Consider the following 24832-nt stretch of genomic DNA (forward strand, 5'->3'; position numbering starts at 1 on the left):
GAAAATTACATCGAGATTTTTAATTTGACCAAAGATCTTTAAATTTACCCTGGCGGAAACTGTAAGATTTTTTATGTTTAATTAATTGTAAATTTTGAATAATTAATGAAATATTATGTGGATACGAAAGCGTCTCTCGTTTTCGTTGTTTATCGATGCCTTCACCCTCTAATTCTGCAACATTTTTATTCTTAAAGCGAGGAAATTGACAGCTATGTTCAACTTTTTGACAGCTTTCACACAAAAGTAGATCGAATTCGAGCTATTCCTGTTTTGCCTTTTGCATTTTCTGCTACTGGAACGGAAAAAATGAGGTTATTCAAAACTTATATTTCAAATTTTTGTTACGGAATATTTAAACACCAAAAAAATACCGATAGTGTCTTATGTGTTTTGGATAGGTGGTAACGTGCCCGGCTTGTGTTTCTTCAATCTCCATGGAATTGTACGAAGTTTGAGCTTTGGGTGTTCGAAACCTGTCGCCCTGATAAATTTTATTTTATTTTATTCTTTCACATAATGAATTTTACATTTTCGTGCGTAAAATTATCGGCCGAATTGGAATATAACAACAGGTTGAATTCCGAAATTCATCGCTAGGTGGATTCTTACAATATTTCGTAAGGTTACTTGATACACGAGGGTCCGTTTATTTACATCCACCAGAGATGTAAACTTTTCTACAGTATACACAGTAGAATCCCCAGGTATTGTGAAAGCCGATGTAACCATTGACGGGGTGACAATGCAGGATGTCACTATCCATATTATTCTAGACGATCATAAAGAAATTACCATTCTCGTTAGTCGATTATCCACAGATCATTTCAAGGTCAACCATCGCAAATGGGGTGACAACTTTTAATTTTCGAAAAGAGATGACGCGTTTGTGTACTCAGACGACCATCTAGCTTTGATCGGAGATCGTAAATACTTCATAACTTTTGACTCGGCTGAAGGTTACATGCAGATCCCGTGGTTTGAGGAAGGTAGAACAAATACGGCATTAATTAAACCCGATGAAACCAGATAGTGCACACGAATAGTGTTCGGGCTAATGAAGGCACCCTTTTAGTTCTCAAAACTTACGTGCCAGGTATTGGAAATGAGACATCTGCTAGAGGCATAAAACCTAGAAAATAGAAATTATAAGCCATACTCGACTATCCTATACCGAAAGATGTGCATGAATTACGTCGGTTTTCAAGTCTAGAGACTCTTTTGCGAAAGTATTTTTACAAGTTTGCACACATTGCAAGCCCATTGCATGATTTATTAAAAAAGATGTGCCCTTTATAATGAGAAAAATTGAAAGTCAAGTGTTTCATTCTTTGTGCAAAAAAATTGATCAAAACTCGATATTATAAACTTATATTCCGAAAAGCGAAACTGAACCGATTTAGGCTCTATGGGCTTAGTGTACTAGCGATTGTTGGTTCGCCAACACGAATACACACTTAACTTATATTTATTTTAGAATTATTACTCATTGTATAGCATTAGTTTACTTTAATACGCAAAAAACGAAGAACCCCCAGGTTATTCATGTCCAAATTAAATTTCTAATACGAGTTTGATATAGTGCACCGGCAATTTGATGAAACGGCAGTGATTCACACGAAATACCCAAGCGGTCCATAAACGTTTTCTCTATTATCAATCCAGAAAAATAAATCATCATGTATCAGTATTCTGATGAAAAATGTCGCCCTGAAACTGGAATATTTTGAAATTCTGAAAAAGAGCACTCGAAGCATTATTTAAGCGAAACTAAAGATTATGAACTCAAAAACGGTGTGTTGTATAAACGAATAGGCGGCAAATTATTTTCAGTTATTTCAGTGCCCTTGAGGAAAAGTATGGTTATACACTTTCATGACCTATAAAGTCACGCTGGTATAGACCGTTCACTAGCGAAATTAAGAGAGTATTATTTCTCCCCAGTCATGAGTCGTTGTATGCGTCAGAACGTTCGTAGTTGCGTACAATGTCTGTTTACGAAAGTGAAGTCAGGCTCTAAGGCATGGGAGCTTTACCAACGAAACCGGGCATTCGCTCCTTTTCGTTGATACATATATCGAGAAACGAAAGTGCAAAATATTATTAAAGTCCTTGAAGAATTTTTTTTTGAATTACGGTGCGCCTGAGACGGCCATCTACCATCGAGAAACGTGTTTCACGTCCAAGCTGTATCAAGAATTCTGTAAAAAGCACGGAATTAAATTTAGTTCCAATTCATCTCGACATTATCAAGCCAATGGGTTCGTAGAGCGATCTAACTTCACCTTAATTTCATCGATCCAAGAAACTGTGCAGTGATACGGGAAAAGACTGGGACACAATTCTAAATAAAGTCCAACGAGACTTAAACGAACATTCGAGCAAAGTAACATTAAAATTTTTTGAGTTATTTTGTTACGTAAAACGAAACAACGAAGGAAAGTTGCGAAAAATACCTGTTAAAAATTAAGCTTGCTACCCCTCAAAAACGGAGCTGCGAGAGAAAGCTCGTCAAAAAATTTTAGACGAACAGAGAAAGTACAAGGTAAGATATGATGCAAATCGATTACTAGTAAAGTTCGGTTTGGGAGATATAGTCGCTATTAGAGAATCTCCAGAATTAATGGCCTAACCAACCAAATTTGAAGAAAAAATGTAGAGATCCGCTGGTAAGAACAAAAATTTATCCGTTGGACACCTACATCTATAAATTTAACAAAAATTTAAAAACCAATTGCTTTTAAGGCAAAAAAGTTCAAATTCGCATTTTTTCTTATTCATCTGAAGCTTCATTATTCAACTTAAATGTTGATAAAAAGAGTAATTTGAGGACCTTAAAAATTTAATCATAAGAATTTATTAAACATTTTTTTTTTAATCCGTCAAGAAATAGAACCTGTAGAGGATTATCAACAGTAAATTTATGTTTTAGATCACTGTGTGACATAAGGTTTTACGCGTCACAATCTGAAATATACAGGAGGAAGAAAAAAATTGTTCAACTTTTACACACTCTATTGAATTGTGCAAGAAAAGCCTTGAAAAAAAGCAATCATCTCCGAGAACATCCTTGTCGAACAAAAGACGCGTCTTCACACAAGCCATAAAAGTGAAATTTCAGAACTAATAGGTCACGTTTTTATTATTTATGAAAGTTTTGGGCCCTTAATCAAAAACTAAAGGAACTCGCATCAAATGTGCGGCAAAGACCTTGCGGTGAAATTGGTTCATGATGACTTTTGATGAACTTCACATCAAGGATCATAGGTTCAAACTTACAATAAATTTGCTTGGAAGGCCTTTTCCATACATTTTGTACGGGTTCTTTTAAGCTCTTTTTAATTAAAACGTCGGAAAAAATGTCCGAGCGTTGTTATTGCTAATAGTTGAGTTGTTAGGTACCAGAGTAATAGGGCTTTGGCTCGAAAGCTTGAGATTCCGTGAAACATCACCCACCACTCACCATACCATCTACGCGTCTCATCTATACCCCTTCCGTAAGCCGCGTCTACAACCTATCTCCTTCCGTGAAAATGTAGTGGTAAGTGTCACATATAAGCCCTAAGTACAACAAAATCCAATATTTTTATTTTGAGCCCACCCTACCCAAACTTGACCTAACTAGAAGCGATCAAAGCGTGCACCTCGACTGGTTCGAACTTTGAGTTTTTGAACACCCCTAGAGCTTATAAAGTAAAGTTTAGGTCTTCTTCTTGTCTAAAAGTTAAGATACGAACAGACTTTTGCATGCATGCACATTATATGCCCAGAAGAGTGAAATATATTGACAGGTCTCCAACTGTTATTCATCTCTGTCACTATTATGACGGCCTCTGTGCATGCAGAAGTATGAACATACCATTATGATTATGAGCAAAAAACTGGTACTTTGACTTACCGAAACCTTGGTATCTGTCTTCTTTCCCAATCAGCTTTCACGAAAGCATAATCAGCTTTGATTGTACAATTAGTTATTTCCAGAATATTATGATCTTCGATTATCAACACCTCATGAGAAGGTACATGATTCGGCAAAAACAGTTTCTCCTTAGTAAGTGCTATAATCTTATACCAATTATCATTCTTCTCTGTCGACTTTTCTTCCTCATTTGTGAGAAGCAACACTTTGTACGTAACATTCTGCGCTCTCCTTCCCATATCAAGTAAAACAGCAAGTTTGTTATAGTGAAACTGAAACGAAACAAGTAAAACTCTACCTTCCACTAGATTTTTAACCGCTCTTTTCGTGGAGAGCATGTGTGGTCTGAAACTCGACCAAATGCGTAAATACTCAATGGCAGTTTCATAAAATTCTCCTAGTTCTTGCTGACACAAAGATAGTGTTGGAGATTTCGCCAGACTCTCTTCAATCTTCTCAAGAGCTGCTTTCATCTGCTTCTCCTTTACTAATGAAGACGCTTCCTTGAAGGATCTCCGCATCATATCTTTTACAGAAACGGTTTCGCTGAGTCTTCTTAGGTGCAGGACCATCGAGTAGGTAATCTTGAACTGTGATTCTAAGCTTTGAGGTTCACCACACATCATTGCTTGCAGATCTATGAAATTTGGCACTTCTGTTTTGCAGACTATTATTACGGTTCCTGTAGTATCATGACCTCTACGACCAGCTCGCCCCGCCATTTGTATGTACTCAGTGGGATAAAGGTGTCGAAACTTTGAGCCGTCGTATTTCACAACAGCGTCAAATACAACCGTCCTTGCCGGCATGTTAACACCCATGGCAAATGTTTCAGTGGCAAATAGCATCTGAAATTATAAAGTTAGTTCCAAAGTTGTAGTAACAATAATTTTGGAATTTTAAAAATTTTGGTGATATAATATATCATATTTTTACGTAAAACTTAATTGCATGGGTCTAACTAACAAAAGTACATATTTTTTTATTGTATATTGGAAGTTATTCTGGCTTTAAGTTAATAAGAATAGAAAATTAACGATTTTTTATTTTCATTAGGTAATAAGGATTTTAATTCTATACAAGTGGGATGAGTCAGTTTATTCAAAATTTTGATTTTAACAGATGCCTCCGGACACTTGAAAATTTCAATGTTAGATATATAGGAAAAACTAACTTTTGGGGTTTCTGGGCTAAACTTTCAAGGGTTTGCAAAAATGTTACGAAAAAGTTCAAGAATTTGTAGAGGACCTTTCTAAGAAGAATTCTATGTATCAGTCATATCATATTCCTATTCTAAAGACTCTGACACACATATTTGACTAACTCTGAACACTCTACGTTGCCTACTAGTAGTTAGAATACAGCCGATTTTATTTAGAAAGAAGAAATTATTTAAACAAATAGAATTTATTCAAATTATTGAAAATAAATTAAAAATATTGATAAATACTCCATTATAATAAAAATGATAAATAAATAAAAAAGATAAAGAACGTAAGCATGAGGAGGAAATGAGCATGTTAGAAAGGGAGAACATGTTAGATCAGATGAAAAGGGAACAGTCAAGGGAAGAGATGCTGAAACTGCTGATGGAAGTAGCAGAGTTAATGAATATAGATCGGTCGCTGGACGATATGAAAAAGGAAGGGGAAGAGAGAATAAATACATTTAAGAATCAGTTGGAAGAAAGGAAGAAGAGAGAGGAAGAAAAATTAAAGGAAATCGAGTAGCGTCTAAAGGGGGTGAATCAAGCTGAATAACAGAAGGGGAAAAACTGCAATGAGGGTAGAGGAAATAGTAGGGAGCAAATTAGCAGAGATAACAGGGGAGGGAGATGAATAGGGTATGGAAAAATATGAAGGACATAGAAATGCGTTGGGAACATTAGGAAAAGAGGCAGAAAACTAATATTGTAGTATGGGGAATGAATGTAAGAAAAGGTGAAGAAAAGGGGGACTTAGAGAAATTCTTTAAGCAAAGGCCAGAGGTCGAGTGTAAGCCGAAACGGGTAATTTCAGTAGGGTAGTATCAGAGATGGACACATAGAAAGATAAGCCAACAATAATTAAATGAAGTTAGGCTTAAAAGGGTCGAACGGTAGAGAGAAAATAAAGACAGAAAGGGAAGAAGGTAAAGGTCGGGTATAAGAAGATTAGGATTGAAGGAAAATAGTTTGAGATGACTGGAAAGAAGGCTTGGTAGTGGAAGAGAGTTTTCGGAGAAGAGAGGAAAGGTCTTAAGCGCAGGGAAGAGAAGACTAGAGAATAGATGGTGATACTTACGTTCTGGAACGTAGCAAAAATGAAATAGAGAGATAAGGAGTTCTGGAGTTACATGGAAATATTTGATGTCGTGGGTTTAATAGAGAGGTGGGTAGCAGAAAAATAATAGGAAAAAATCGAACGGAAACTCCCGATTAACTTGCAGTGAGGACTACAGAGTTGAAAAGGGAAAGCAACAAAGGAAGAACAGAGGGAGGGGGGCAATGCCAGGGGTAAGTACGTTTGAGGAAGAGCTGTCTTAGGAGGAAGTGGAGGGGATACAGGAGAGGAGAATGAGAACAGGAAAAGATACGTATAAAATAATCACGGTATACAATGCGGAAAGTTGTACGGAAATTCATAAAAGGGTGTGGAAGATAGAATTTTAGAGAAACAGGAGGAAATCCTTGTATGATGGGAAGACTGGAATGCCAGGACAGGTACAAAGAGGGAAGTTTGTAAAGGAGAGGGGAGAAGTATCAGAAACTCTACGGATACAGTATGGAACAAGAAGGGGATGAACTAATAAGATGGATAAAAGAAAGAGTTAGGGATTTACTCAACGGAAATACGACGAGGGGCTAAATGCGAGAATATACGTTTGAAATGACAGATAAATAGAGCCAAGGGAGGGGGGGATATTTAAAAAGATTATACGTTTCGGTCCGTACTTATTCACTGGAGTCGGTACTCAAGTAGTGGCGTAATCTCTCTTTGTTGAGAAATTAGGACCCTTTTTCCTGCGAGTTCAGTGTCCACAAAGGTTCTCGCGAGTGTAGTCATTCCGATGCTTGAACCAGGAAAATAAAATATGCTCTTCCAGGCCATTTAATATTTTAGTATTTTATTCACAGTCAGTATTTCTTTTGCTTTCGGTTTTCGTTAAGTTATTTTCCCGACTCGATCGTCTACTGGTGTTGTGAGAAGTGACGAGTCGGATGACGTATGACTTCCGGTTGCGTCGGGATCGACGCAGTCTGCCAGTCGGCAATTAATTAACATTTTCGTCCTTCCAGCCAGATTGTGGGTAAGCGGAGGAGCATGATCTTAAAGCATGATAAACGTTCTCACTGACTGTGTGGTTGTTCTCAAAATTGCAAAAGTCCCGAGACAGGCTCTGAGGCATGACAACCATAATGCTAATAGTTTGTTTGCAACATTTCTAACGCCTCGAGACAGACTCTCAGGCATGACAAACGTGCTTACTGGCAGTGTGATTGTTCGCAACATTGCAAACGTCTCGAGACAGGCTCTCAGGGTTAGCAACCATACTGCTAATGGATTGTTTGCAACTTTTTAAAAGCCTCGAGACAGGCTCTGAGGCATGACAACCATACTGCTAATGAATTGTTTACAATATTGCGAACGCCTCGACACAGACCCTCAGGCATAACAAACCTACGTACTGATCGTGTGCATGACAAACAAATTGATGGCGGATTGTTTGCATCATTGCGGAAAAGGTGTCATGAACGCAATTTGTAACCAGGGCCATTATTCTTGACGATCCGTCACTGAAGAGGCCCGCCGGAAAAACTGAAAAGATTTTCCGACGGGCCTGGTAAAAGAGAAAGCGAGAGGGGACCGTCAAGGGTAGCGTCCTAAGAGTCAGTTTTTGATTAACAAGAGCATTGACCGCCCACGTCAATCACTTTGAAAATCGGCAGAGCATCCTTTTTGAATTGTGCGAATATTATTACCTTTTGGCTTTTCCGTATATTTAAATCAATTTCCTGTTTTGTTTTAAACTTTATTATTCTTTTAATTGTGCAATAACGAGTTTTTTTATTTTAATTAATAAACCCTGTTTTTTTGTTAATTCCGTGTGTTACAAACATTCATTTATCCCGAATCTCTTTTCCACTAGATTTGCCCTTATTTTTTTACGCGATTATAAATTAACTTGTGATCCTGAAGTAACATTGGTCCTTCGAGCCGGATCCTTATCGTAGTGGATCCTACGGTGGCTCACAAGTGAATTTATTGTGAATTGAAAGAGTGAAATCAAAACTGTGAGTGAAAAGTGACTTGAACTAGTGACGAGAAAAACCAGTGGCTGACATAGACAGTGATAAGTGTTGTGAAAAAACCAAAATTGTTCGTCAAAAGACTCAAAATCATGGGTGAGAAAAGTCACGCTCAAAAGGACGCCGATAAAGAATTTAGAATGGATAGTACAAATGGCGATGTCAACCCAGAATCTGAGAGAGAGGTCCCAGCGGAAGGGGGAGATGCTGAATTCAATATCACCCCAGAAAATGTAGAGAGGGAGGTCCGAAGAATTGTCAGGGCAAGGAGCCAGCCTGAGCGCTTGGTGGCCGGAGAGAAGAAAGCCCCGAAGAAATCTGACGGCGAGCGAAAGTCGCCGAATGCGTCCAAGCCCAAGAAAGCTACCCTAGAGCCCAAGACTGTAGCTAACTTCAATGCACATCCTCCTTCGCCCCACCCCTCAAAACCGGGATGTGAAAAATCCAAGCGGTCGAGTGCCAGCTTACGGGAGAGAAGGTGCAAAGAGATAGAACGGCGTGAAGCTGAGGAAATTTTGAGACTTGAGGAAGCAGAGGCTCTCAAACAGCTTGAACGAAAAAAGAAAATAATCCATCTACGAAGCAAGCAACAGCTGGTTGATCCTGAGGAAGAAAGCAGCCTAGAAGATGCAAGCTCCGATGAAGATAACAAGGAAGATCACGACAACCTGTCACGTGCCACCGAACAGTCGGCGAAATCGAAGGTGCGATCGTGGATAGCGGCACCTGCAAGGCAAGAGGAATCGCAGGAAGCGATGGTCACAGCCTAGCGAACGAAATCAGCAACTTCTCCACATCCATGCCAAGAAACTTCCAGTGCTGATTCGAAACTGAACTGGTATCTCGCGAGGCAGACGATAGGCAAGGATCTTCCCAGCTTCCGTGGCCAGGTAACCGAGTGGCCACTATTCGTAAGTACCTTTAAACAAACCACTATTGCTTGCAGGTTTACACCTGAAGAGAATGTGACGCGCTTGCGAAACTGTCTGCGTATTACAATCCGCTTATAGACGGGAAGCAGATAAAGGATGGTAAGACGGTGCTTACTTTTTCAGACAACAATGAATCAAAGGATGACAAGTGCGCGTACTGTGAAAATAAGCACGCGATCGCGATTTGCAACGAATTTAAAAAACTGGAGGTAAATGCACGTTGGGAGTTGACCACGGGAAAGCGTTTGTGTTTTAAATGCTTGTCGGATAAACATCATATGCGACAGTGCAAGCGAAAACAGTGCGGTAAGAACAATTGCACTAGAGGACATCACCCTCTCTTACATTACGAGCGTCGTGAAACCCCCACTCCCACAGACAGTCCCGTTAAAAGTTCAAATTCGGAGAAGGCCGAAATAAATTTGATCGAGCAAATTAACATCGTTCAAAAAAATAAACGGGGGGTATTAATGGAAATCGTGCCGGTGACTTTAGAAGGCCCGAAAGGTCAAGTATCCACTCACGCGTTTTTAGACTTAGGCTCGTCCGTGACGATAATAAAAAATGACTTAGCGCGTCGATTAGGCCTTCAAGGGTGTGTTGACCCATTACACTCAAAATGGATGAATCAAATGACATACGAAGATTTCTACTCCAGGCGAGTGTGAGTGAAGATCAGAGGGAATGCTGACACGTTTTATCTGAAAGATATTCGGACCCTTGAAGACCTTGACTTGCCGTGTCAACCATTCGAGATGGACGTTGCTGAGCGGGTGCACTTAAAAGATATGGAATTTCCAGACACCGCAGGAGTCACACCCGAAATCCTGATCGGAGAAGATCACATCCATGTTATGATTCCATTGCAGCTTATCGTAGGAAAGACGAACGAACCCGTCGCGACACTGACACCCTTAGGATGGACGATACACGGACCCTACACGACGGCAGGGGTAAATGAGGAGTGTATACTCTTCGTCCATCACACTGAAGATGAGGACCTTGATCATCAAATGAGAAAATTTTTGAACGTAGAGAGCTTTGGTGTTGATATCCGAGTCAAGGCTCTGCGTTCCAAGGAGGATCAACGAGCTGGAGATATCCTGAACCGAACTACTCGTCGACAGGGTGACCACTGGGAGACAGGACTGCTCTGGAAGAGGGATAACGACGTGCTACCAGACAGTAGGAAGATGGCCGAGCAACGGTTTCGTAAGCTGGAGAAGAAAATCGCTAAAGATCCGTTTTTCAAGGCCCATTACGATAAAGAAATCGACGAATATTGCACAAAGGGGTATACGCGAATACTGACTGCAGAAGAGGAGAAGAAGACTGGCCCAAAAACCTGGTATCTGCCTCATTTTGCAATTACGCACCCTAACAAGCCAGGGAAAATTCGTCTGGTCTGGGATGCTGCAGCCAAGGCACAAGGAGTGAGTCTTAATGACAGGCTTTGAAAGAGACCCGATCTTTATAATTCACTGACTGGAATTCTCTCTATATTTCGCGAACGACCCGTAGCGATATGCAGGGATTTAAGAGAGATGTTCCATCAGGTACGGATTCGAGAAAACGATCGTGGGAGTCAACGATTTTTAGGTCGGAATAATCAGACGGGAGAACTGATAACACTGCAGATGGAAGTGATGATATTCGGGGCAGTTTCATCACCATACGTTGCGCAGGAGATAAAAAATCGCAACGCCGAAGAATACAGGAATGTACATCCAGAGGCTAGTCGCGCAATAATTGAACGTCACTATATGGATGATTATCTTGACAGTACAGACACCGTCGAGGAAGCTGTATCGAAAGCGCAACAGGTAGCGCATATTCACAATAAAGGAGGATTCGAGATCCGGAACTGGATATCGAATTCAGAGGAAGTCTTGACTGCACTTCCTATCGATTCCGTTGCGCAGCGAGGTATAGATGTTGCCATCGGTGAGGAAGAATTCACTCGAGTCCTAGGGGTCACATGGTCACCGGAAAAAGATATTTTTAGTTTTACCGTCAACTTTCCGCGAATAGACAGTCGTTCAATGAGCGGAGAAAAGAAACCGTCAAAACGAGAAATCCTAAAAATAATGATGTCTGTGTTTGATCCACTGGGACTCTTATTAGTCAAAACTATTCGAGGAAAAATCCTCATGCAAGACATCTGGCGAACCGGACTCGACTGGGATACCTTACTTCCGGAAGATTTGACGCTGAAATGGGCAACATTGCTTGAAGACCTGCGAAAAGCGACCAAACTTAGACCAAACTTAGAATTCCACGCTGCTATGCCTTGGGAATCGGTGAGTTACGTGACGTTGATCTTCACATTTTCTGCAACGCGAGCACACAGGCATTTTCAGCAGTCGGATATTTCCGACTGGAGGGAGAAGCAGGCTCACGTACGACTCTAGTAATGTCGAAGAGCAGAGTTGCTCCGCTGAAACCGCTCACCGTTACGCGATTAGAACTTCAGGCAGCAGTGATGGGTAGTAGACTGGCTGAAACAATTATCATACAGCACGCTCTGAAGATACGAAAAAGAATCTTTTGGACCGACTCGACAACAGTACTAAACTGGATCCGATCGGATGCAAGGAAGTATTAGCCATTCGTAGCGCATCGGCTAGCTGAGGTGCTAGACTTGACTTCGGTAAATGAGTGGAGGTGGGTACCGACAAAGATTAACGTAGCCGACGATGCGACTCGGGATACGGAACACATTGAAATAGATTCTTCCTGTCGATGGTTCACGATTCCGGAATTTTTATTAAAAAACGAACAAGAGTGGCCGCAAGATTCTTCGAAATCAGAAGTTTCGAAGGAAGCAGAGAAGGAACTCAAATGAGAGTTTGTACTTTTTCTTGACGAACAGCAACTACCGCTTATAAATTTTTCCAGATTTACCTCATGGACCAGACTAATCTGCACGATGGCGAGAGTTTTTCGCTTCCTACAGAAGTGTTGTGGCAAAGAAGGGATAGGAGGCAGGGAGCTGACAGCACAAGAAATTGAAAAAGGTGAAAAGGAAGTGCTGAAACTAGCACAAGGACAGGATTTCGCGGACGAGCGAAAACGGCTGCAGAAGAATAAGGAGCTTCTACCTACTTCGAAGATCCTGGAACTTTCACCAAAGCTGGGTGAGGACGGACTACTACGAATGAACGGCAGGATAAGAAACAACGCGTACAGTCAATCCATGCGGGAGCCTGTCATTCTAAATGGTGGAAACCCAATTGTCCAGCTCCTGATCGCATTCTACCACGAGAAAGCAGGACACATTGGGCGAGAACGAGTGATAAATGATCTTCGTTCCAAGTACTGGATCACGAAGATCCGAAGCGCAGTGAGAGCCCAGGGGTACAATTGCCTGACCTGCAGACAACGGAAGGCAAAGCCTTTATAACCGGAAATGGCTCCATTACCCGACATATTCACCTGCCTAAATGTAGAAGCTATACACCTGGAGCTTGCAAGCTCTTTATCAACGGACTCCATGATCATGGCCCTGAGACGTATGATCATTCGTCGAGGAAAACCGACTAGACTCTTTTCAGACAACGGCACCAACTTCGTTGGCGCAAATATAGAACTGAGAAGAGCGCTATAGAAGTTCGACCAGGACGAGATATTGCGACAAATTGCCATCAATGGAGTAGAATGGCACTTCATCCCACCAGGAAGCCCGCACATGGGAGGAAGCTGGGAACGGCTCCTGGGTTCCGTGAAAAGAGCACTACAAGTTACGTTGAAGGAGCGAGCACCGAAGGAGGAAGTCCTTTAAACATTATTTGCTGAAGCCGAATTCTCGGTGAACAGCAGACCTTTGACTTATGTATCAGATGATCCAGCTGACCCAGAGAGCATGACACCCAACCATCTTCTAATGCCATGGAGGAAACACGATACGGTTCCCGGGGCACCAGAAGCCTTCATAACTGACGACCTGGTGCTTAGAAAGCAGTAGCGCCACTCGCAAATTTTGGCTGACCAATTTTGGCATCGATGGGTGAAAGAGTACCTGCCATCACTCAACCGGCGGACAAAGTGGTACCGACGGACGGAGAATCTCGAAGTCGGAGATTTGGTTGTTATCTGGGACAACCAACTTCCACGGAACAAGTGGATGCGAGGGATCATCACGGCTGTTTATCCTGGCAAGGATGGCCGCGTCCGAGTTGCAGACGTACGGACGAATACAGGGACGTACAAGAGGCCAGCTACGAAGCTGTGCGTTCTCGTAAAAAGAAATAGTATTCCTGATGGTACAGGAATACAGGAGGGGGAATGTCGTGAACGCAATTTGTAACCAGGGCATTTATTCTTGACGATCCGTCACTGAAGAAGTCCGCCGAAAAATCTGAAAAGATTTTCCGTTTTGTTTTCAACTTTATTATTCTTTTAGTTGTGCAATAACGAATTTTTCTATTTTATTTAATAAACCCTGTTTTTTGTTAATTCCGTGTGTTACAAACATTCATTTATCCCGAATCTCTTTTCCACTAGATTTCTCCTTATTTTTTTACGCGATTATAAATTAACTTGTGATCCTGAAATAACAAAAGGCATTACTTATATTAGCATTGAACAACGTGTTATCCACTCTACACAAAAATTTAATAATTATCAACATAAGGCGAGTGCTCGAGGATTCGTAGAATCCTTTTGGATTTTATAGAAACTTGCATGATTAACAGGTAATTTTTGAATAATTAACAAATATTTTTCAAATGTTTTAGATTCTGCCCTTTGATAACATGGATATTGTCAGGTGGACTCTTCTTTTTGGTATCTATCGATACTCCACTTAAATATATAAATTTCTGGCCCCTAGTTGAATCGCTAAAATGTTAACTGGTAATATCTAGATAGTCTTACTTAGTATCTGTTTTTCTCCGTGCGGGACTCCGCATTGCACAAGAGTTTCATTACTCTCTTCCTTGTCTGGGAATCGATTTTGTCAATAAGATTGTTTGGAGGTCTGCAAACATTACGAAGTTTATAAAGATTCATGGGAACATCTCATTTTGACAGCCATGAACTTGTTGAAGAGCAAATTGTCCTTGGTAACTTCGATTACACATACAAAAAACCATTTTCTCATATTTCTGAAACTCCAGTATTCATGTAACAGCAAATTGCAGCGTTTGAGGCTACAAAAACGTTATATACGCCAATATGTGAATCCTGGGGCAGGTCCACCGCCTCAAGGTGGAACGCCTAGCCGGGCGGGAGATTTAAGTCTTAGTTCCTAACTACATCTGTCAATCCATCTTGTGCTAATTATAAACCAAACTGCTACATCGGTCATATCCTATGCTATAAACAGTATCACGGGACACTTTATGATGAGATTACTCGTAAAAGGCCTTAGGTTGAAGTCTGTTGGGATTCGGAATCTGACTGTTCGGTTTCTTTCCACTTTCTGACAAGTTCTGCTTGCTACGTCACAAGCCGCTGTAAGGACCTCAAATGAACATCAACTTCGAACAAGATCCCTCCCCGACCCTGGCTCTGAGACCAGTTCTTTATCCCGAAAATTAGTTCGCCACTTTTCGAGGCGAATAATGTTATATTGAATTGCTCTTGGGCGCTTAAGTTTGCAGGTCAGTTCTTCTCATGGGATTCACTATTCCTCGACTGAAAGCTTGCGCTGATGTGCTTGAAGTTCGATTAATTCACTGCGTACGTAAAACCAATTTAGGTCACCCGTCGGATTTCGGAGGTTCAGCGAACTATCCAACGCCTTTTGACGTTATGCCCCTTCAAATGAAAACCAAGCTGATAGTCTGAATCGAGAAATGGATCCTCGAGCTTGATCTCAGCAAAGTCTCTGGTAGAATGGTCCCGAATATCTTTCGAAGAGTGAAGTTTACTGGCCACCGTTTTTCACTTTCACGATGAAGCTTTCCCAATTAAACCTCCCCAAGACAATTATAAGGAATTCGAGCAGCTATTCATTTTAGTTCAACACGCATGCTGCAATCATACTAAGATTAGCAATTTCACTTCATCGACTCGTGCAAAAAGAGTGACTGCGCATTATTTACGCTTTGAACTTCTTTTTAAGTCTGCTGTAGAGCGTTTTGGACTTGTGAATCAGCGCCTTACTCCCGAAGAAATTCGCAGCGCGTTTTTTTGTTTGCGTTTTTCTGTGCTAAGGACGAATTAAACACCCTTTATCAGAGAAAAGCACTTGGAAACCAAAATAAACTCGTCCGATTACATTTATAATTGGTGATAACGCTCTCCCGGAACTTATTATTGACCGGGCTTCAGAAATCCGATCAACTCATGGGGGATCTTTCTGCCAGAACATTTGTCTGCTCTCACTGTAGAGAATGAAGCATGCGTGAACTCCTTCTCTACTTCTAATCACGGGCGATCCCGAAGATTTCGACGCCTAACTCTCGGTAATGTTCTTGCAGGCAGAACATTAGAACGAATTCCCAGGGTCATACTTTCGGATAAGAAACTGCACTATGTCAATCACAGGCTTTTTTGCAATTTTGTTCAAAATTTAATTTCATCAAATTCTGAAAAGCTTGACGCTACGAACTTTTGTCTTCTCTATATGTTTATCAATAATTCTTTCACTCAAAGCATGGAAAAACTGAAATTTGGTACATAACAATTTTTTACGCTCTAATAACTAATTAGGTAAACTTTATATTGTCTTAAATAAATGTTTAGGGACCCATAGAATACAAATCATTTGTTAATTATTCCATTAATTTGTTATAAACAAATTTGATGAACAAATTAGCAAATAGTCTTATTATCGGTAAACAAAATTGTCTGTTTGCTAAAAGTGCTTCATATTACTGTAGGAATGACATTAAATTGCAAAGCTAATTGAAAAGTTTATAATAAACATTGTTATAAACAATCCTTTTGGTAAAATATTAAAATTTAAGATTTTTTTCAAATTATAATTTCCTTCAATTGCCAGAACAACTTCAGGTATTCCTTATAATAATAAATATTTATCCATATTTTCTATAAGGTAGTAATTTAAAGGAGCCCGCACATAATGCATAGGAAAATGTCTTTCTGTGGACATGGTTAAAACTTGGTAATTTTGTAGGTTATAAGGACCCAATGCAAAATGGCTTAGGATATTCCTAAAGAATGTGTCTTTCATAATATTGAGTAAAATATAACAACTTAAATGTTTATAAACAATTTAGATGTAAAAATTCCAAATGTTGGCAGTTTCAATTGGAAAACGTCGGGGTTTCAGTCACAATAGATTGAGAATGAATCATAACACTGCATGATAAGATTCACTCAATACAAAATCTTTTGACAATAACCCACCGACTTGTTAGGCAAACCCCCAATTTTGCAAATATTCATGTCAGAAAAGGGGATTGCTAATGAATGCATAAAAACAAGTACTCTTTCATGAATTTCAGATATTTGAAATATTTTTTGTTCCGTAACTGATACATATATCCGAACTCACTAACAGTTTGTGTGCTAAATCAGTGTTAGTAGCAACACGAGAAAACTTGCATGAATTTTACTCTCGATTATTCTTGTAGTATTTAAAGCTTTGCAAATTCAGGTCTTCGCCTTCTTTTGCAAATCTTTATATACATCCGTATCTACTCGCCATATCTTAAAATCGAATTGATAGGCTATATGCAAAAGATTTTATACAAGGTGAATCCTAGGATGTAGTGTCGACAAGCCATAATCATATGACTTAATATCTATAACTTTGCCTTTGACTCTATGTAAGTCATTTACCTCTTTAGGTATAGCTTGAAAAATGTAGCAAGCCATAGATGATCAAGTTCCAGAAACAGCCTGGCAAACTTTCTGGTCCAGCATCGGCAACTTCGTACTAGGTTTTATAACAACAGTACCGGAATCGTTCTTTATTATTGTGGGCTTCATTTTATCGATTACTTTTTGAAGTGATGATTTTACTGAATAGGTTTTTCCTGGGGTTTCTTTTGCGAATGCATATAGTATTGGCCTGCAAACTGATGTTCTTTGGCTTGAAGAACCATCCCAATCGTATTTCACAATTAACTTCAAGCTATGAGGTTTTTTGTATCCGTAAATGAAAGAGAAATATCACGATCTTTAAAAATCCGAGATATCGCATGATCTAATAAAGATTTTAATCAGATTGAAAAGCCCTTTTTCTTTACTTTAATTGAATGTGGAGAACATTCTTCTTAAGCTTTTTCCAAATTGTCGTTTGCTGGGTAAATGTCAGCATTTCTCTGTTTTTCCTAATATGGATCATGCGATACTGACTTTTAGACAAATCAGCTTCCTCTATTAACGCTAAAGCTTCTTCTGATGTGTGAGGAATCGGGAAATCATTTATATTTTGATCTTCATCGGAGGCTAAAATTGAATTCATGAATTCTGATACTTTCTTCCTGCAATCACTTCCCTGCTATGGAATTAGCAAGCGTCAAAAAGCCCACTTCTTTCGACGTTAGTATATTTTTCCCGTATATCAATTAATTTCCTTAGTTTTGTTAAAGTACAACATACTACAAAGTCACCTGTGTTTGGACTTCTGCATTTGTCATTACATTCAGGTTGAAATTCTAGATAAAATATGTGTTCAATCAACCTACAAACTTGCTGTCGAAACAAGCTTTAATAAATACTGAACTCAGGCATTTTCTTTTAAAATGAGGGATAAAATAATTATTTAATTGGTTTTTAACCTTTTCCAATTGTTTATTATTTAAATTATATTTTTAAATACTGCGACAAATGTTCCATACATACTCTTAATACAATGCATATATTTCTGAAAGAGAATATTGGAAAAACTGAAAGTTATTAAAACAGAACTAAACTCCGAATACCATGGCTACGGAAAAGAATTATATTTCTCAATTTTTCATTAGAAGGAACCAGGTTGTTTGCCACCGGCAATTGCCGCCATTTGAAATTTTTTATCTTATTCGTTTATAAATATTTAGATTTTTACATTTGCACAAAATATTATCGAATATTAAAAGTTAATATTTAATATTATCGACCATAAATGAAAATTTGATAAAACTTCAAGTTTCAATATTTTGTCACTAAAATTATTAATAACAAAGTTTATTGTTAACTTTTATAATATTTTTTTGTCTAGCAGTCATTCGTCCAGTAGCTTAAAACATTTTTAGTGCAAGAAAAATTTTCTATGCGAAAGGGCCAACAATTTGAATTTGTTTATAAAAATTTAAATTATTATATTTGATCAAATATTATTCAATACATATTATTTCAGGAATACCTGAATTCGTTCTGACCATTAAAGGAAATTATCGTTTGAGAAAGTCTCAAATTTTAATATTTTTTCACAAGAATTTTTTATAACAAATATATGAAAAAATAAACGAATTATTTGTATTCTATGAGACCATAAAATTAATTCAAGTTCATATAAAGTTTTCCTGATCAGTTATGTAAAGGTAAAAAAATTGTATGTTAAAAATTTCAGTTTTTCCATACTTTGAGTGGAAAAATGATTAGTGCACAAATAAAGAAGACAAAAGTTCTGAGCGTCAAGCTCTTTAAAATTTAATGAACTCTAATTTTTCTAATTCAAAATTGGGCCAAAATTGAAGGCTCCGGACATTTTTGAACGAAAAAAGTGCATTTCCTCCCACTGTGCGCTGGGCGCATTGGTGCTTTAATGCTCCTTTGGCACGTGTGACAAGTGTTGATCCCGGACACAATTCGGCCAATTGTGCTTCATGGAATATCTGAATTTTTTACTTATGCACGGAAACTTATTGTGTTTTATGATGGGCGGCACTAAGCTCTTCACATCCATACATGGAATTAGTTAAGCATTTTTTAATATTTTATTTGATATTATTGTCATTCTTTTGTATGACCTTCCGCTTTCATTGTTGACAGAATGGTTGTTACCCAATGTTTATTCTTCTTGAAATTTTCCCTCGTTTTGAGTTTCGGGCTGTACCTTTTTTTGGAGTCGGTACGGCTGTTACCGAGTTGCAGCACGTGGTCATGAAAATATCCGAATTGCAGCCCGCGGTCAAGAAAATATCCGAATTGCGGCCCGCGGTCACTTTTGGCCCGGTTGAGTTTCACCTTGACGTTTCTTTCCCACTCCACCACCAAATGAATAAACTCATGAATAGAGTACGGGGTGGTAATAAGTGGAGGTTAAATCATCGAATTTCCGAAAAATTTAGTAGTTTGTACGTGTTGCTAGTAACACGTCACCCGATGCAGAACATTGTTTTCTCGAAGTACTAATGGCTCTCCAACCGTTAGATACAATAGTTCAAAAGTTTTGTGACTATATTTTAGAAAATTACATACTAAGTAACTCAAGTTTTCCAACACATATTCAGGCTGATTTTTCTCCATCAACGTCGCGGACCACAAACGGTTGTGAATCTTATCATTCAAAATTAAATTCAGTGTTTTACACAACAAAACCAAGCATTTTTCTTTTAGTTGAAGCTTTAAAAGATATGCAAATAGATGTGTGCATAAAAATGCGAAGTATTGGAACGAGGAGGAAAGAGATTTAAAAAAAGAACTTTTAAAAGATTATGTTATTGTTGCAAAGCGATTCGTTAAGTAGATTCGAATTCGCCCGTACAGTTTCACGTAAATTTTGACCAGTCTAGGTCTTAGCTCAAAGTGAAGTAAATACCTGATATATGGGAAATTATCCACCTTCTTTTAGAACTTATTTTACTTGACGACAGTTTGATAGTAGCCACTTGCAAGTCAGGTAGTAGCGTGATGTCTCTTTGTTGAGCAGACTTGGGCCCTTTTTCTTGAGAGTCAGCGTCAACCAAGGTTCTGGCGAGTATAGTCATTCCGATTCTTGAACAAGATTAAATAAAGTGTGCTATTCGAGACCATTTAATATTTTAGTATTTTAATTTAAAGTCAGTATTTATTTTCCTTTCGGTTTTCGTTAAATGATTTTCCTGACTCGATCGTCTTCTGGTGTTGTGAGAAGTAACGATTCGGATGACGTATGACTTCCGGTTGCGTCGGGATCGATCGTTGGTGAACAATCGTGATCGTAGCTTCCGGAGGCTACATCTCTTTTAATTTTCTCAAAGATGGATAAAGAAACATAGAAGATTAAGGGAGGATGGATAACGGAACGAAAAATCATGAAAAGAGCGAAAGGAGGGCAAATGTTCATTTTGTAAGATTGAGTAGAGTATAGTAGGTATAGAGATAGGCATTATAGAATCTAAGGATTTGAAGAAAATGCAAATAATGACTAAAATATTAAAATTTAACGAGAAGCAGAAGCAAAATTTGGTTAAGGAAAATGTATTAACGGAAAAGTGTACAGGAAACACGTATTCAATTCTAGCCCGAAAGGCTGAATTTACTAAATACAATAATAAAAGTGATAATTTTGGGCAAAAATAACAAGGAAAAAGTGCTAAAACTATACATTTCGTGCATAATTGACATTGAGAATGCAATTTTAGTTTTCAGATAAGTCTGTAATAACGGTGTTTATCGCCAGTGTTTAGGGGAACGAACCCGTAAGTTATATAGCTGTGAAAAAAACGCTTCTTATCAGTGCGACATGAAAAAAACGCAACTCTATAAAATGCGATGAACAAAAATATATCTCTGTAGACACTTTAAAAAAATACATATTAGTAAGGCTGTGAAAAAACATATTTTAGTAAACACTGCCCAGTACTTTTCTCCTCTTTCCTTTCATGAACTATGTTTTATATGAATATCTACAGATCCACGCGCTCTATATTAAACATACATGTATAAACAACACTTAAACCGAGTCAATAAGCGAATGGCAGCGCAAAACACAAGATTTTAACTTGATATTTATTTATACTGATTTGCTTAGTCCACCAATAATACTTTTTTTTGCGGCAAAATGATTATTATATTTTTTCTTGGAATAAAATAGTTTAATTACAAATTTTAACGAATACGATCTTTTTTCACGGCTTTTTCACAAATAAGGTTTTTTTCACGGTTTTTTCATGAGTAAAGTCTCTTTTCACAGCCCTTATAGGAATAAGGTTTTCTCTCAGCATCTACTGAAACATCTATTTTTTCGTAGCCTTTGCTGAGATGTGTTCTTCTGCACAATATTTTAGAAAAATTTATTTTTTCACGGCGACCTAATGAACAATTTAATTTTCACGGCGTCTTTGAAAAATGGTTTTCTTCATAGCTTTAGTTTACAGATTTTTTTCATAAGCACCGGCGATATATAATAACTTCATTAGACGTGGTTGCAATGTTTCCGGGAATACCTTTGGAAGCAGTTAAAAAAGAATGTTCTTAATACAAGCATGTAAACCTGTAACTTTCCCTGCATGTTTACCGGGGACAAAGTAAGTCTTTTCTCGAAAAAATGGCAAACTGAGTACAGCAAAAACGTTGTGACACTCACTGTATCTCTTGCTACTCACTTGCTTTTGAACTAGACAAGAATACGACTCAAATAGTAAAGTGACGACATCAGACGGTCAAATATTTTATTAATACAATATAAAACTTCGATTAAAGTTCGACTAAAATTAGTGAAATATTGACCCCAACGGGACTTCGTTCCTGAACCATGTTACTAATTTAACCCTTATTCGGCACACTTCCGTGGAGAGACATGTTCGACACACTAGGACCACTTGCACCCAAACGACAAAATTTATTATTGTAAATGAACCGCTTAATATTTCGAGTTGCATTTTTTTGTATGCTGTATTCAAAATCATGTAAAATAATGTATCATCAAATTTTACTATGCATTACCGGCACAATCTTCGCAAATCATGTAGCTGTGCTGGTCGCAAACAGCGTGAATACAACGACCGCAAACTTTTCTTATCCTTCGATCATTTAATCTGGAATACAATGCGCATCTTTTTGTGTATTATATTGTACTCGCTGCAAAACTCTAGCATTTACAATAGCTTGATCAAGAATCCCAAAAAAAATTCTGCATGGCCATCTGTGTGTCCTTCCAGTCACAGCACAGGAATGACACAGCTTGTCAAAATTGTCCTCGAGCACGAGACTGTAGAAGGCGTTAATTTAAACTCGCATCTTCCATATCAACATCCTCGCTTTCGCTTTCTTTTTCTTCTGTAATTTCTTCAGAATAATTTCTTTATCTTCAGAATCATGCTTACTGCATTCCGAATCGCTCTCGTCATATTCTGTGAGTAATTCCTCGCAAATAGGGCAATACCGCAAATTGTACGCCATCTGATTGATTATTTAATTAATCATAACATACCATATAAAAAAAGTAGGAAAATGTTTTTTACGTACTTGATTCTTCAATCTAAAGCCGAGAAACAACGTAAAAAAAATCACTCAAAATTTCGAAATTGAATCATGCGCGGCACACTGGGGTGCAGGTGGTCCCACTCGATTTCGAACAACTCACATTCGAAGATTGATGGTTTGAGCACACACACACACACACACACACACACACACACACACACACACACACACACACACACACACACACACACACACACACACACACACACACACAGAGGGAATTCCTTTTCAAATCAGCCACCCCCTGCCCATTTTTCTCTTGAGAGAAAATTCTTTTAACACATACCAAAAAATTCGTTACGAAGTGTACTTTCTGATGCTGATTACCAATCCGAGTTCAGATTTGCAAAATTCAAGATAGCGGACCCAATATGATGGACGAAAAATACACGACTCAATCAATGAAAAACTGCAGTTTTTTAGTCAAAATTGATCGAAAAAAATATAACTCTTCAAATAATTTTACCCATTTTACTGTTAAATGGGCTTTGAGGTCGCTGATTATGAATTTGAGGTTAGATTTGCAAAATCTGAGATGGCAGAACCAATATGGCGGATAAAATTTTCGGAAAATCAGTGCGAAGAATCCAAGTTGAAAGAAAGTTTTTTTAGCGATCAAATGTGGTTGTTGTAGACTGAATGTAATTCAATTTCAACTTTTAGGTAGGTTATTAAAATGCCGTTTTTTTAAATTTCTTGCATTTACTAGTTTTGGTTAGCCTCGGTGATTTTATTCCCCTGTACCTTGTTTTTCAAAGGGTTTCTCCTATCCACCCCCTGGAGAAGCGTCGATGCGTAACTATTAGACCCTTTAAGAGTCAGTCTTTCTTTATGTCTAGTCTGTCTGCAGTCTATCTCTTTTTTTGTCTTATTTTAACTATAAAATTATTTGTCTTCAAACTATAAAATTAATTTTTTTATTTTTGTATGCGGCGTCCCTTTCGCATTTCAGATGACTTTGATTTAATTTTCGCCTCATTTTGCCATGACAATTTCCATCAAAATACAAAATAGATATTATTTCAAAATGTTTTTTTGCACAATTGAATAATGCCTGTAAAGTGATATAATTCACATTTTAACGATCATCGTTTTAATCCTCAAGCGTGGTTGGGATTCCAACTTTCCGTTTTTCGAGAATAAGTCGGCCTCCCCACCACTGGAATGCGCACGAGGTTTCTCGGTGGTTTGAGATATGGGAAAAATCGGCAGGAACACCAGTTAGTACCATCTCGTCCGACAAGTGCAGCGGGTCACGGGGGACCCTGCGCTTCGACCGACGATCCCCTGTCAACCTGTACACTTAGCTTCATTTAATTAAATTAGTTTCCATTTCTTTAAAATTCCAACCTTTATTTATTCAGTTGATCACTGCCCTTTATTTTAACCTTATTTTCTCTCAAATATCGGAAACACAGTTATAGTCCCTTAGCAGTCCGGGCAATCATCTCAGGAGTCATTCACAGTTCAAGGATCCAGGATTTCCAGCAAAGAGGATCTCGGATTACATCACAATCGAGTGATCGACAGGTTAGTAGAGTGTCCGCCAGATTTTCACAATTAGTGCGGCACTGTTCGAAAATCTGGCGGTCCAACCGATCTCGGTCTTCGGCAGTGCGTGGCGCGATCGCGAAATTTCTTCACTCGTTCTTTCGCCTAGGATTGGCGGTTGACAGTCACCGGGCTGTCGACCGAACCACCTACGACGAGGCTCATTTCGGAAGATATTACACTAAGGTGGTGACTTACGAGCGAGTTCCTCGCGTTTTCCTTTCGGGTACGATGCGCGAGACCCTCGGTTTCCATCCCTTCGTGCGGAACCTTCGGTTCTTTCGAAATTTTTATTTCCCTTCAATCACGATGTCGAATCTCGATTGATAAGAACCCCTGTTGAATTTAATCAGCCCTGTACGTTGCTCTTTTAAATGTATATAAAACCTATTCCATCTTACATGCTTTTACTATGCGCAGTTTCTGTGTAATGCCATTCTGCGTCAATATTAGAAAATTTTTTTTTGCCGAATTAAATTGTCTATTCGATATCTATTTATAAAATGTTGCGTAGGACCATCGGAAATATAATATATTTTTTTTTAATTTATAACTTTTTTTCAATTTCTGGAATCATTGGACATTGTTAAAACGGAAAGCCTGGGAAGAATCCTGACATACTGAAACGGTTCAGTATATCAAATTAATTTAATATTTATAAAAGCAATTATAAAGCGGGAGACACAGAAAATAAAGACGCCCCTGGATGGCCGGCAAATTCTTCAGCGAAAAGTTATATAGAACAGCGACAAGTGCAGACAGTCGGCGGCCCGACCGCGGTCAGGGGAAGCCACCCCGGGCCGGGCAGCCCCCTAGGGGGGAAGCCAGCCAGGA

The 24832-nt window shown here is 38.6% G+C and overlaps 1 protein-coding gene across 5 annotated transcripts in view; it reads right to left on the reverse strand.

The window, feature by feature from the left end:
• The window catches only part of LOC117173278 (helicase SKI2W), a 306484-nt gene that overhangs the window by 52812 nt on the left and 228840 nt on the right, over window positions 1–24832 (reverse strand). For all 5 annotated transcript variants that reach the window (XM_033361754.1, XM_033361757.1, XM_033361756.1 and 2 more), the window contains exon 8: window positions 3899–4767. In XM_033361754.1, coding sequence (XP_033217645.1) covers window positions 3899–4767 — 869 coding nt within the window. The remainder of the gene's footprint in view (window positions 1–3898; window positions 4768–24832) is intronic.

Source organism: Belonocnema kinseyi, chromosome 5, assembly GCF_010883055.1.
Source record: "Belonocnema kinseyi isolate 2016_QV_RU_SX_M_011 chromosome 5, B_treatae_v1, whole genome shotgun sequence".
Lineage (NCBI taxonomy): Eukaryota > Metazoa > Arthropoda > Insecta > Hymenoptera > Cynipidae > Belonocnema > Belonocnema kinseyi.